Source organism: Poromitra crassiceps, assembly GCF_964638095.1.
Source record: "Poromitra crassiceps genome assembly, chromosome: 4".
In the NCBI taxonomy this organism is placed as follows: Eukaryota; Metazoa; Chordata; class Actinopteri; order Beryciformes; family Melamphaidae; genus Poromitra; species Poromitra crassiceps.
This window is the reverse complement of record NC_139626.1, coordinates 7753751-7767252: the sequence shown is the minus strand read 5'-3', so window position 1 is coordinate 7767252 and position 13502 is coordinate 7753751. Positions and strand designations below refer to the sequence as shown.

Here is a 13502-nt window from a genome sequence, read left to right as displayed (position 1 = left end):
TTGGAATTAATATACTGTAGAAGAAATACTTGTTGAAAAAGAAAAAAACAAACTTTATTGATCTTTGCAAACATTCACATTGATCACACATCAAATCAGTAAAACGATATGGTTCAATCTTCCCATCTACATTATTCACTTCATGCACACAATCAATCTGTTAGGAGGTAAACAATGAATCATCTCTCTATTGATTATAATAATAATGATTTATAATAATCATGATGACATTTGTAGTTCACTTTTCTCAACAAACGTACAAACATCAACATATTAACATCTCTTAATAACAACAATAATAAAGGGAGGAAGACTCCATTAAGGCCTGTGCAGTGGAACAGAAACAGCAGACATGATGACAGCAACAATACAAATATGCAACAAAGATAAGAAATGTCTGCTTGGATGTTCTGTCTTACTGACTCGTACTGATTGATATCATTTGCTAGTGTTTCTCCATTGTTTGTTTTCTGACTCTTATTTTATATTTCTATTACAATTGCTACTTTGTTTGGAATCAACAGCAGAAGAAGAGCTGTGTAGTTAGCATGAGCAGTGATAGATAGCCACCATGGCTGAACAGACAGAGAAGAGAAACTCAAACTGCATCAACACAAAATACAAGCTCCGCCCACACTGTTTGATTGACAGGTGATCTGTGGGAAGGGTGACACAAATATGGAGTCCCCCCCCCCCCCCCCCCCCCCCACACACACACACACACACACACACACACACACACACATTGCTGTTTTAATAACTCTGTCTACTTGAGCTTACACAACTCAGCTGTGGCTCCAACAAGCCAAAGTCCAGCATAGAGAGGCTGAGTGAATGTGGTCTGGACTCTGTGGAGGAGAGTCATGGTTTCAGAGACACTGTAGAAGGACAGAATACCTGCTCTGTGATCCAGGTACACTCCTACTCTGGAGGACTGAGGGCCTGAGATGGGAGTGCTGATATTGTTATGTCTGAAGTAACAAGTATTGTTGTAATAATATAATGTCCAAGAGTTGTCATTGTATCCAAATCCACATTGAGGGTCGGTTCCTGTTCTGCTAATATTCTTATATGAGACTGCTGTTGAGATGAATGTCCCGCTCCACTCCACCTCCCAGTAGCACCGTCCAGTCAGAGCCTCTCTACTCAGGACCTGAGGCAAGTTGATGAACCTGTCTGGGTGACGAGAATATGACTGGTTTTCTTTCACATATGTTGCTTTTCTGTTCCCCTCAGATAATAACAGACGTTTGTTTGCTGTGTTTGGATCCAGTGTGATCTGACGTGAATATTGTAAGAAGTCAGCTCTGCTCTTGGGCTCTGGTTGTGGCAGTAAAACATCCACTTCAGTCACTGTCAGTGAGATCTTAGGCCGTTCCTCTGTCAGAATGTCCTGTAGTTTATCTCTGACCTCTGACACAGCTGCAGTCACATCCTCAAAGTAGCACAGAGGACGGGTATCGATCCTGGGTGAGTCTGTAGCTTCACTGAGACGTGACAGTGAGGGGTAACTGTGGAGGAAGTGGATGTGATCCTCTGTGTGTGAGAGCTGCTCCAGCTCAGCATCTTTCCTCCTCAGCTCAGAGATCTCCTGCTTCAGCGTCTCCTGAAGTTCTTCAGCCCGACTCGCTTCCTCTTTCTGCTGGGATCTGATCTGCTGCTTCACCTCAGAGCCTCTTTTCTGAATGAGTCTGACCAGCTCAGTGAAGATCTTCTCAGTGTCCTTCACTGCTTTATCAGCAGAGAGATCCATAGCCTTCACCTCCTGTTGAAGCACCTTCACATTTGTCTCTCTGTCCTGGAGTCTCTGCTGGATTTTTTGACGATTCACCCCGAGCTCCTTCTGCCTCTCGGCCCTTTCTGCGGCAGCTGAGGCTGTGTCGTGGCCTTTATGTTCATCCACAGAGCACAGATAACAGATACACTGCTGATCAGTACGGCAGAACATCTTCATCACCTCGTCATGAAGAGAGCAGATGTTCTCCTGAAGCATCACGGTGGCTTCTACCAGCCTGTGTTTCTTTAATGGAGCTACATCATAGTGAAGCTGGAGGTGCTGCTCACAGTAAGAGGCCAGACATACCAGACAGGACTTGAGGGCTTTCAGCTTCCTCCCAGTGCAGACATCACAGCCCACATCTCCAGGTCCAGCATAGCAGCGATCAGGAGGAGCAGCTTGGAGTCCGGTCTTCTTCAGGTCCTCCACCAACTCTGCTAACATGGTGTTTTTCACCAGGACAGGCCTTGGTATGAAGGTCTGCCTGCACTGGGGGCAGCTGTGGATTTTCTTCTGATCATCTTCATCCCAGTAGCTTGTAATACAGCTCATGCAGTAGCTGTGCCCACAGGGAATAGCCACCGGATCCTTCAGTAGATCCAGACAGATCGAACAGCAGAATTTTGCCCCGTCAAGCTGAATTCCTCCCTGCGCCATTTCACTTGTGAGTGATTCAGATAGTTTCACTTGCTCTCAACAGAAAAAAAAAGTTGGGCTCCGATCCAAACCAAACAAGAGTTCATTTTCTTCATGTTCATTTGCTGATCTGCAGTGAATGGGCTTGTCAGCTCTGTCACTTCACGACATGTTGTTTACACCCATCTATAAACTGACAGATCTGTGAAAGGGGAGGGAACAGGAAATATGTGGACAGGTTGAACTGGCTGTGTTTGAGACCAGGAAGAGGGAGGGGTTGGACTTTGCTTCATACCAGGAAGAGGAGCGGTGTTAAAGAGGCAGTGTGTGTTTAGCTCTCGTTTACAATATGAAGTGAAGATGATGAGAAAATACATCAGGAATATTTACATTTAGGATAAATCCCTCTCTTCCCCTATTCCCAACTCACTTTTTTAAGTGCAACGTTTAAAAAAATAAAATTCCAAAATTGTCTATGTAAGTGGCTTGTGGAAAATTGTGTGTGTGTGTGTGTGTGTGTGTGCGTGTGTGTGTGTGTGTGCGTGTGCGTGCGTGTGTGTGTGTAGTAGAGCCCGCCCGATATATCGCCAATATATACCGGTAGATATTATTGGCCGATAAACGATATATCGGTATACTAGTATCGGCCGATAGTAATTTTAATTTATTTCACGCAATTTTTTTCCATACTTTTATTTTGGAACTGGATACCATTTTTTTCACGTATTCCGGAAACACTTATTTTCCCAACCGGAAGCATAAACCACTACAAGTTCCGTGCACACCTGAGCACACAACTTCTGCCCTGACGAAGGCCACAGCGGCCGAAACGCGTAGGCAACTACACCTTTTTCCTACTTTTCCTACTTTCCTTCCTCTTACCTCCCTCAACGAGTGTTGCCTTGGTTCCGCCTGAGACCACCAAACTGCCCAAGTAAGTGGCCTCTGGCACTTTATTTTATATTTTGAGAGGGATTCGTCAAATCGTCTAGCAGCTTTGATAAACTTATTGGAATTAATATACTGTAGAAGAAATACTTGTTGAAAAAGAAAAAAACAAACTTTATTGATCTTTGCAAACATTCACATTGATCACACATCAAATCAGTAAAACGATATGGTTCAATCTTCCCATCTACATTATTCACTTCATGCACACAATCAATCTGTTAGGAGGTAAACAATGAATCATCTCTCTATTGATTATAATAATAATGATTTATAATAATCATGATGACATTTGTAGTTCACTTTTCTCAACAAACGTACAAACATCAACATATTAACATCTCTTAATAACAACAATAATAAAGGGAGGAAGACTCCATTAAGGCCTGTGCAGTGGAACAGAAACAGCAGACATGATGACAGCAACAATACAAAATATGCAACAAAGATAAGAAATGTCTGCTTGGATGCTCTGTCTTACTGACTCGTACTGATTGATATCATTTGCTAGTGTTTCTCCGTTGTTTGCTTTCTGACTCTTATTTTATATTTCTATTACTATTGCTCTTGTGTGTGTGTGTGTGTGTGTGTGTGTGTGTGTGTGTGCGCGTGTGTGTGTGTGTTTATGCCATGTTCACATTTATTGCGTGTTGCTTTCACACGAGTGACAATCAACATCTTGAATCTTGAACAACACAAAAGTGATTCAACCTATATCCAATATTGATCAAGTCTTTTGCATTGTTTCTCCTGTTGCACAGGAAGTGGCACGTTTTACGTTTCTACTTTGTTTGGAATCAACAGCAGAAGAAGAGCTGTGTAGTTAATGAGCAGTGATAGATAGCCACCATGGCTGAACAGACAGAGAAGAGAAACTCAAACTGCATCAACACTAAATACAAGCTCTGCCCACACTGTTTGATTGACAGGTGATCTGTGGGAAGGGTGACACAAATGTGGAGTGTCCCCCCCCACACACACACACACACGCACACACACACACGCACACACACACACACACACACACACACACACACACACACACACACACACACACACACACACACACACATTGCTGTTTTAATAACTCCTGTCTACTTGAGCTTACACAACTCAGCTGTGGCTCCAACAAGCCAAAGTCCAGCATAGAGAGGCTGAGTGAATGTGGTCTGGACTCTGTGGAGGAGAGTCATGGTTTCAGAGACGCTGTAGAAGGACAGAATACCTGCTCTGTGATCCAGATACACTCCTACTCTGGAGGACTGAGGGCCTGAGATGGGAGTGTTGATACTGTTATGTCTGAAGTAACAAGTATTGTTCTGATAATATAATGTCCAAGACTTGTCATTGTATCCAAATCCACATTGAAGCACGGCTCCTCTTCTGCTAATATTCTTATATGAGACTGCTGTTTTGATGTATGTCCCGCTCCACTCCACCTCCCAGTAGCACCGTCCAGTCAGAGCCTCTCTACTCAGGACCTGAGGCATGTTGATGAACCTGTCTGGGTGATGAGAATATGACTGGTGTTCTTTCACACGTGTTGCTTTTCTGTTCCCCTCAGATAATAACAGCAGTGTGTTTGCTGTGTTTGGATCCAGTGTGATCTGACGTGAATATTGTAAGAAGTCAGCTCTGCTCTTGGGCTCTGGTTGTGACAGTAAAACATCCTCTTCAGTCACTGTCAGTGAGATCTTAGGCCGTTCCTCTGTCAGAATGTCCTGTAGTTTATCTCTGACCTCTGACACAGCTGCAGTCACATCCTCAAAGTAGCACAGAGGACGGGTATGGATCCTGGGTGAGTCTGTAGCTTCACTGAGACGTGACAGCGAGGGGTAACTGTGGAGGAAGTCGATGTGATCCTCTGTGTGTGAGAGCTGCTCCAGCTCAGCATCTTTCCTCCTCAGCTCAGAGATCTCCTGCTTCAGCGTCTCCTGAAGTTCTTCAGCCTGACTCACTTCCTCTTTCTGCTGGGATCTGATCTGCTGCTTCACCTCAGAGCCTCTTTTCTGAATGAGTCTGACCAGCTCAGTGAAGATCTTCTCAGTGTCCTTCACTGCTTTATCAGCAGAGAGATCCATAGCCTTCACCTCCTGTTGAAGCACCTTCACATTTGTCTCTCTGTCCTGGAGTCTCTGCTGGATTTTTTGACGGTTCACCCCGAGCTCTTTCTGCCTCTCGGCCCTTTCTGCGGCAGCTGAGGCTGTGTCGTGGCCTTTATGTTCATCCACAGAGCACAGATAACAGATACACTGCTGATCAGTACGGCAGAACATCTTCATCACCTCGTCATGAAGAGAGCAGATGTTCTCCTGAAGCATCACGGTGGCTTCTACCAGCCTATGTTTCTTTAATGGAGCTACATCATAGTGAAGCTGGAGGTGCTGCTCACAGTAAGAGGCCAGACATACCAGACAGGACTTGAGGGCTTTCAGCTTCCTCCCAGTGCAGACATCACAGCCCACATCTCCAGGTCCAGCATAGCAGCGATCAGGTGGAGCAGCTTGGAGTCCGGTCTTCTTCAGGTCCTCCACCAACTCTGCTAACATGGTGTTTTTCACCAGGACAGGCCTGGGTATGAAGGTCTGCCTGCACTGTGGGCAGCTGTGGATTTTCTTCTGATCCTCTTCATCCCAGCAGCTTGTAATACAGCTCATGCAGTAGCTGTGCCCACAGGGAATAGCCACCGGATCCTTCAGTAGATCCAGACAGATCGAACAGCAGAATTTTGCCCCGTCAAGCTGAATTCCTCCCTGCGCCATTTCACTTGTGAGTGATTCAGATAGTTTCACTTGCTCTCAACAGAAAAAAAAGTTGGGCTCCGATCCAAACAAACTGCTGATCTGCAGTGAATGGGCTTGTCAGCTCTGTCACTTCACGACATGTTGTTTACACCCATCTATAAACTGACAGATCTGTGAAAGGGGAGGGAACAGGAAATATGTGGACAGAGTGAACTGGCTGTGTTTGAGACCAGGAAGAGGGAGAGGTTAGACTTTGCTTCATACCAGGAAGAGGAGCGGTGTTAAAGAGGCAGTGTGTGTTTAGCTCTCGTTTACAATATGAAGTGAAGATGATGAGAAAATACATCAGGAATATTTACATTTAGGATAAATCCCTCTCTTCCCCTATTCCCAACTCACTTTTTTAAGTGCAACGTTTAAAAAAATAAAGTTCCAAAACCGTCTATGTAAGTGGCTTGTGGAAAATTGTGTGTGTGTGTGTGTGTGTGTGTGTGTGTGTGTGTGTGTGTGTAGTAGAGCCCGACCGATATATCTGCCCGACCGATATTTCGGCCCACTGATATTATTGGCCGATAACCGATATATCGGTATCGGCCGATATGTTGGCCGATATGCCGATATTTTTTTATTTTGTATTTTTTAAGTCATAGACAACATGTTGTGTATATTTGATCTTTTTTCTTAATTCAAGTTATATTTTATATTTGTTCTATTTGTGTTTTTGCATTTCTAGTTATTTATAATTATTAAATCCCCAGTGAAGTTTACTGTTTCATTGCATTGATGTCATTTTGTACAATAAAGCTTATTGATAAGCTGTCAAATATCCTGCCTACATTACATATCTCAAGTCCTGTCAAGTCATATCTTTGTCAAGTGTTTGATATTTGAGGGATCATTGCAAAAACATTGTGTAATATAATGTGTATATTTAATATAAGAATATCGGAGCACTGAGCATCTCTCAGTGTTCAGATATCTGTATCCTCACCACCTGAGGAGACCTGCTCACTGAGCATCTCTATGTTCAGGTATCTGTATCCTCACCGCCTGAGGAGACCTGCTCACTGAGCATCTCTCAGTGTTCAGGTATCTGTATCCTCACCGCCTGAGGAGACCTGCTCACTGAGCATCTCTCAGTGTTCAGGTATCTGTATCCTCACCGCCTGAGGAGACCTGCTCACTGAGCATCTCTCTATGTTCAGGTATCTGTATCCTCACCACCTGAGGAGACCTGCTCACTGAGCATCTCTCTGTGTTCAGGATCTGTATCCTCACCGCCTGAGGAGACCTGCTCACTGAGCATCTCAGTGTTCAGGTATCTGTAGTATCCTCACCACCTGAGGAGACCTGCTCACTGAGCATCTCTATGTTCAGGTATCTGTATCCTCACCGCCTGAGGAGACCTGCTCACTGAGCATCTCTCAGTGTTCAGGTATCTGTAGTATCCTCACCACCTGAGGAGACCTGCTCACTGAGCATCTCTATGTTCAGGTATCTGTAGTATCCTCACCACCTGAGGAGACCTGCTCACTGAGCATCTCTGTGTTCAGGTATCTGTAGTATCCTCACTGCCTGAGGAGACCTGCTCACTGAGCATCTCTGTGTTCAGGTATCTGTATCCTCACTGCCTGAGGAGACCTGCTCACTGAGCATCTCTCAGTGTTCAGGTATCTGTAGTATCCTCACCGCCTGAGGAGACCTGCTCACTGAGCATCTCTCAGTGTTCAGGTATCTGTAGTATCCTCACCACCTGAGGAGACCTGCTCACTGAGCATCTCTCAGTGTTCAGGTATCTGTAGTATCCTCACCGCCTGAGGAGACCTGCTCACTGAGCATCTCTCAGTGTTCAGGTATCTGTATCCTCACCACCTGAGGAGACCTGCTCACTGAGCATCTCTGTGTTCAGGTATCTGTATCCTCACCGCCTGAGGAGACCTGCTCACTGAGCATCTCTCAGTGTTCAGGTATCTGTATCCTCACCGCCTGAGGAGACCAGCTCACTGAGCATCTCTCAGTGTTCAGGTATCTGTATCCTCACCGCCTGAGGAGACCTGCTCGCTGAGCGAGAGGTCGCCTTCGCACGATTTCTCATCCTCCTGCTGAGATATCTTAAGAACTGGGACAGCATCCCAAGCACAAAGCTAATGGAGCACTGCACTCAAAAGTACAGTTCACTTTGCTCCACATTTGTAAGATAGGTTTCAAGATCCCTGTTCCAATTTCGACCCGTTGACAATGCCTCGCAAATTACTGTCTCACAAATGCAGGAGCAATAATGAGCCAGTTCCTCCTTCCTTGATCTGTGAAACGGCCTGTTTAGAGACACTGAGTTTTTGCCCACAGGCTCTGGAGAGCCAGTGAGTAATGCAGAAACGTAATAGCCGAAGCGAATGGAAATGCACTTGTATGATTATATATGATTGATTATATGCATGCAGATGTCTTGTCTAATGCAAAATATATATGCATCTCAGGCCTCACTGGGCCACTACCCATTTGTTGTCAGTAATATCATTCTACTTTTCCTACAGTACGTCACGTGTTGTGATTATATACTGAGATCAGTAGAGGCCTTTTCTCTCAAGATGATCAGTATATCACAGTCATACAGGAGAGGATGCAAATGAGAGCTGTTGCTACACCTTGTGTAAAATGTCAGCTTTTCCAGAAGAAAGAGAGATGGCCTTACCTTGTAGATTGACAACTGCGTGCAATTTTGGGATATTTTACAGAATATTTTGAGAGGGATTCGTCAAATCGTCTAGCAGCTTTGATAAACTTATTGGAATTAATATACTGTAGAAGAAATACTTGTTGAAAAAGAAAAAAACTAACTTTATTGATCTTTGCAAACATTCACATTGATCACACATCAAATCAGTAAAACGATATGGTTCAATCTTCCCATCTACATTATTCACTTCATGCACACAATCAATCTGTTAGGAGGTAAACAATGAATCATCTCTCTATTGATTATAATAATAATGATTTATAATAATCATGATGACATTTGTAGTTCACTTTTCTCAACAAACGTACAAACATCAACATATTAACATCTCTTAATAACAACAATAATAAAGGGAGGAAGACTCCATTAAGGCCTGTGCAGTGGAACAGAAACAGCAGACATGATGACAGCAACAATACAAAATATGCAACAAAGATAAGAAATGTCTGCTTGGATGCTCTGTCTTACTGACTCGTACTGATTGATATAATTTGCTAGTGTCTCTCCATTGCTTGCTTTCTGACTCTTATTTTATATTTCAATTACTATTGCTCTTGTGTGTGTGTGTGTGTGTGTGTGTGTGTGTGTGTGTGTGTGTGTGTGTGTGTGTGTGTGCGCGTGTGTGTGTGTGTTTATGCCATGTTCACATTTATTGCGTGTTGCTTTCACACGAGTGACAATCAACATCTTGAATCTTGAACAACACAAAAGTGATTCAACCTATATCCAATATTGATCAAGTCTTTTCCATTGTTTCTCCTGTTGCACAGGAAGTGACACGTTTTACGTTTCTACTTTGTTTGGAATCAACAGCAGAAGAAGAGCTGTGTAGTTAATGAGCAGTGATAGATAGCCACCATGGCTGAACAGACAGAGAAGAGAAACTCAAACTGCATCAACACAAAATACAAGCTCCGCCCACACTGTTTGATTGACAGATGATCTGTGGGAAGGGTGACACAAATATGGAGTGTCCCTCCCCCCCCACACACACACACACACACACATTGCTGTTTTAATAACTCTGTCTACTTGAGCTTACACAACTCAGCTGTGGCTCCAACAAGCCAAAGTCCAGCATAGAGAGGCTGAGTGAATGTGGTCTGGACTCTGTGGAGGAGAGTCATGGTTTCAGAGACACTGTAGAAGGACAGAATACCTGCTCTGTGATCCAGGTACACTCCTACTCTGGAGGGCATGGGGCCTGAGATGGGAGTGTTGATATTGTTATGTATGAAGTAACAACTATTGTTGTTATAACATAATGTCCAAGACTTGTTTCCAAATACACATTGAAGCTCGGTTCCTGTTCTGCTAATATTCTTATATGAGACTACTGTTGAGATGAATGTCCCGCTCCACTCCACCTCCCAGTAGCACCGTCCAGTCAGAGCCTCTCTACTCAGGACCTGAGGGATGTTGGTGAACCTGTCTGGGTGACGAGAATATGACTGGTGTTCTTTCACATATGTTGCTTTTCTGTTCCCCTCAGATAATAACACCTGTGTGTGTGCTGTGTTTGGATCCAGTGTGATCTGGCGTGAATATTGTAAGAAGTCAGCTCTGGTCTTGGGCTCTGGTTGTGGCAGTAAAACATCCTCTTCAGTCACTGTCAGTGAGATCTTAGGCCATTCCTCTGTCAGAATGTCCTGTAGTTTATCACTGACCTCTGACACAGCTGCAGTCACATCCTCAAAGTAGTGCAGAGGACGGGTATCGATCCTGGGTGGGTCTGTAGCTTCACTGAGACGTGACATCGAGGGGTAACTGTGGAGGAAGTGGATGTGATCCTCTGTGTGTGAGAGCTGCTCCAGCTCAGCATCTTTCCTCCTCAGCTCAGAGATCTCCTGCTTCAGCGTCTCCTGAAGTTCTTCAGCCTGACTCACTTCCTCTTTCTGCTGGGATCTGATCTGCTGCTTCACCTCAGAGCCTCTTTTCTGAATGAGTCTGACCAGCTCAGTGAAGATCTTCTCAGTGTCCTTCACTGCTTTATCAGCAGAGAGATCCATAGCCTTCACCTCCTGCTGAAGCACCTTCACATTTGTCTCTCTGTCCTGGAGTCTCTGCTGGATTTTTTGACGGTTCACCCCGAGCTCTTTCTGCCTCTCGGCCCTTTCTGCGGCAGCTGAGGCTGTGTCGTGGCCTTTATGTTCATCCACAGAGCACAGATAACAGATACACTGCTGATCAGTACGGCAGAACATCTTCATCACCTCGTCATGAAGAGAGCAGATGTTCTCCTGAAGCATCACGGTGGCTTCTACCAGCCTGTGTTTCTTTAATGGAGCTACATCATAGTGAAGCTGGAGGTGCTGCTCACAGTAAGAGGCCAGACATACCAGACAGGACTTGAGGGCTTTCAGCTTCCTCCCAGTGCAGACATCACAGCCCACATCTCCAGGTCCAGCATAGCAGTGATCAGGAGGAGCAGCTTGGAGTCCGGTCTTCTTCAGGTCCTCCACCAACTCTGCTAACATGGTGTTTTTCACCAGGACAGGCCTTGGTATGAAGGTCTGCCTGCACTGGGGGCAGCTGTGGATTTTCTTCTGATCGTCTTCATCCCAGCAGCTTGTAATACAGCTCATGCAGTAGCTGTGCCCACAGGGAATAGCCACCGGATCCTTCAGTAGATCCAGACAGATCGAACAGCAGAATTTTGTCCCGTCAAGCTGAATTCCTCCCTGCGCCATTTCACTTGTGAGTGATTCAGATAGTTTCACTTGCTCTCAACAGAGAAAAAAAAGTTGGGCTCCGATCCAAACCAAACATGAGTTCATTTTCTTCATGTTCATTTGCTGATCTGCAGTGAATGGGCTTGTCAGCTCTGTCACTTCACGACATGTTGTTTACACCCATCTATGAAGTTACAGATCTGTGAAAGGGGAGGGAACAGGAAATAATGTGGACAGAGTGAACTGGCTTTGTTTGAGACCAGGAAGAGGGAGGGGTTAGACTTTGCTTCATACCAGGAAGAGGAGCGGTGTTAAAGAGGCAGTGTGTGTTTAGCTCTCGTTTACAATATGAAGTGAAGATGATGAGAAAATACATCAGGAATATTTACATTTAGGATAAATCCCTCTCTTCCCCTATTCCCAACTCACTTTTTTAAGTGCAACGTTTAAAAAAATAAAATTCCAAAATTGTCTATGTAAGTGGCTTGTGGAAAATTGTGTGTGTGTGTGTGTGCGTGTGCGTGCGTGTGTGTGTGTAGTAGAGCCCGCCCGATATATCGCCAATATATAGATATTATTGGCCGATAAACGATATATCGGTATACTAGTATCGGCCGATAGTAATTTTAATTTATTTCACGCAATTTTTTTCCATACTTTTATTTTGGAACTGGATACCATTTTTTTCACGTATTCTGGAAACACTTATTTTCCTAACCGGAAGCATAAACCACTACAAGTTCCGTGCACACCTGAGCACACAACTTTTGCCCTGACGAAGGCCACAGCGGCCGAAACGCGTAGGCAACTACACCTTTTTCCTACTTTTCCTACTTTCCTTCCTCTTCCTCTTACCTTCCTCAACGAGTGTCGCCTTGGTTCCGCCTGAGACCACCAAACTGTCCAAGTAAGTGGCCTCTGGCACTTTATTTTATATTTTGAGAGGGATTCGTCAAATCGTCTAGCAGCTTTGATAAACTTATTGGAATTAATATACTGTAGAAGAAATACTTGTTGAAAAAGAAAAAAACAAACTTTATTGATCTTTGCAAACATTCACATTGATCACACATCAAATCAGTAGGGGTGTCACGATACACTCAGTTCACGATACGATACGTATCACGATACTGGGTTCACGATAACGATACGATACGATACGATTTTAACAATATTTTTTTTAACTTGAATAATGACAATATATGACTGGAAAAGTAGTATTTTATTTGAAATGCACAAATACAAAACATGCTGTTGTGGGAAATTGTTATTACAATAACAACTAGAAAAAACATGAGATTGGAGATAAGGCTTATCTTGAAATAGAATGAGTTACACCGTCACTTAGATTTACTTTGAACTAAAAGGTTTCTCAGCAGTATAAATTCTCATTATGCATCTTCAGTTTTTCTTCAAACTCAAACAACAAGACTTTTCTTAGTCTATTTTTTATGCATCTTCAGTTTTTCCTGTCAAGTAAACAGTTTTGCCAGAAACTCAATTGAATGGTTTCTCTCCTGTATAACTTCTCATGTGTCTCTTCAGAGACTTGTTCAACTGAACTACTTTCCACACATTGAACTTCAACAAACAAAGACGTTTCTTTGTCTACTTTTGAAAAAAAAAAAAAAAAAAAAATCCCACGATATGAGATTTCATCTCAACGATACATATCGTGACGTTTTACTATCGCGAAATTTCGTGGGACGATATATTGTGACACCCCTACAAATCAGTAAAACGATATGGTTCAATCTTCCCATCTACATTATTCACTTCATGCACACAATCAATCTGTTAGGAGGTAAACAATGAATCCTCTCTATTGATTATAATAATAATGATTTATAATAATCATGATGACATTTGTAGTTCACTTTTCTCAACAAACGTACAAACATCAACATATTAACATCTCTTAATAACAACAATAATAAAGGGAGGAAGACTCCATTAAGGCCTGTGCAGTGGAACAGAAACAGCAGACA

At 43.6% G+C, this 13502-nt stretch overlaps 3 protein-coding genes across 4 annotated transcripts in view; 1 reads left to right on the top strand and 2 right to left on the bottom strand.

The window, feature by feature from the left end:
• Window positions 1-13502, top strand: part of myo1d (myosin 1D) — a gene marked incomplete at its 5' end in the record, with an annotated part of 171901 nt that overhangs the window by 54913 nt on the left and 103486 nt on the right. The window lies entirely within an intron of this gene.
• Window positions 767-6123, bottom strand: LOC310774859 (uncharacterized protein; the record flags this gene model as incomplete). The annotated part of the gene is made up of 2 exons (XM_083634990.1): window positions 767-2438; window positions 4457-6123. The coding sequence occupies 2 exons, from the start codon at window positions 6121-6123 to the stop codon at window positions 767-769; spliced, it is 3339 nt and encodes a 1112-aa protein (XP_083491116.1).
• LOC310775027 (tripartite motif-containing protein 16-like) lies at window positions 9871-11532 on the bottom strand (the record flags this gene model as incomplete). The annotated part of the gene is made up of 1 exon (XM_083635106.1): window positions 9871-11532. One exon carries the CDS (start codon window positions 11530-11532, stop codon window positions 9871-9873), a length of 1662 nt encoding a protein of 553 aa, XP_083491232.1.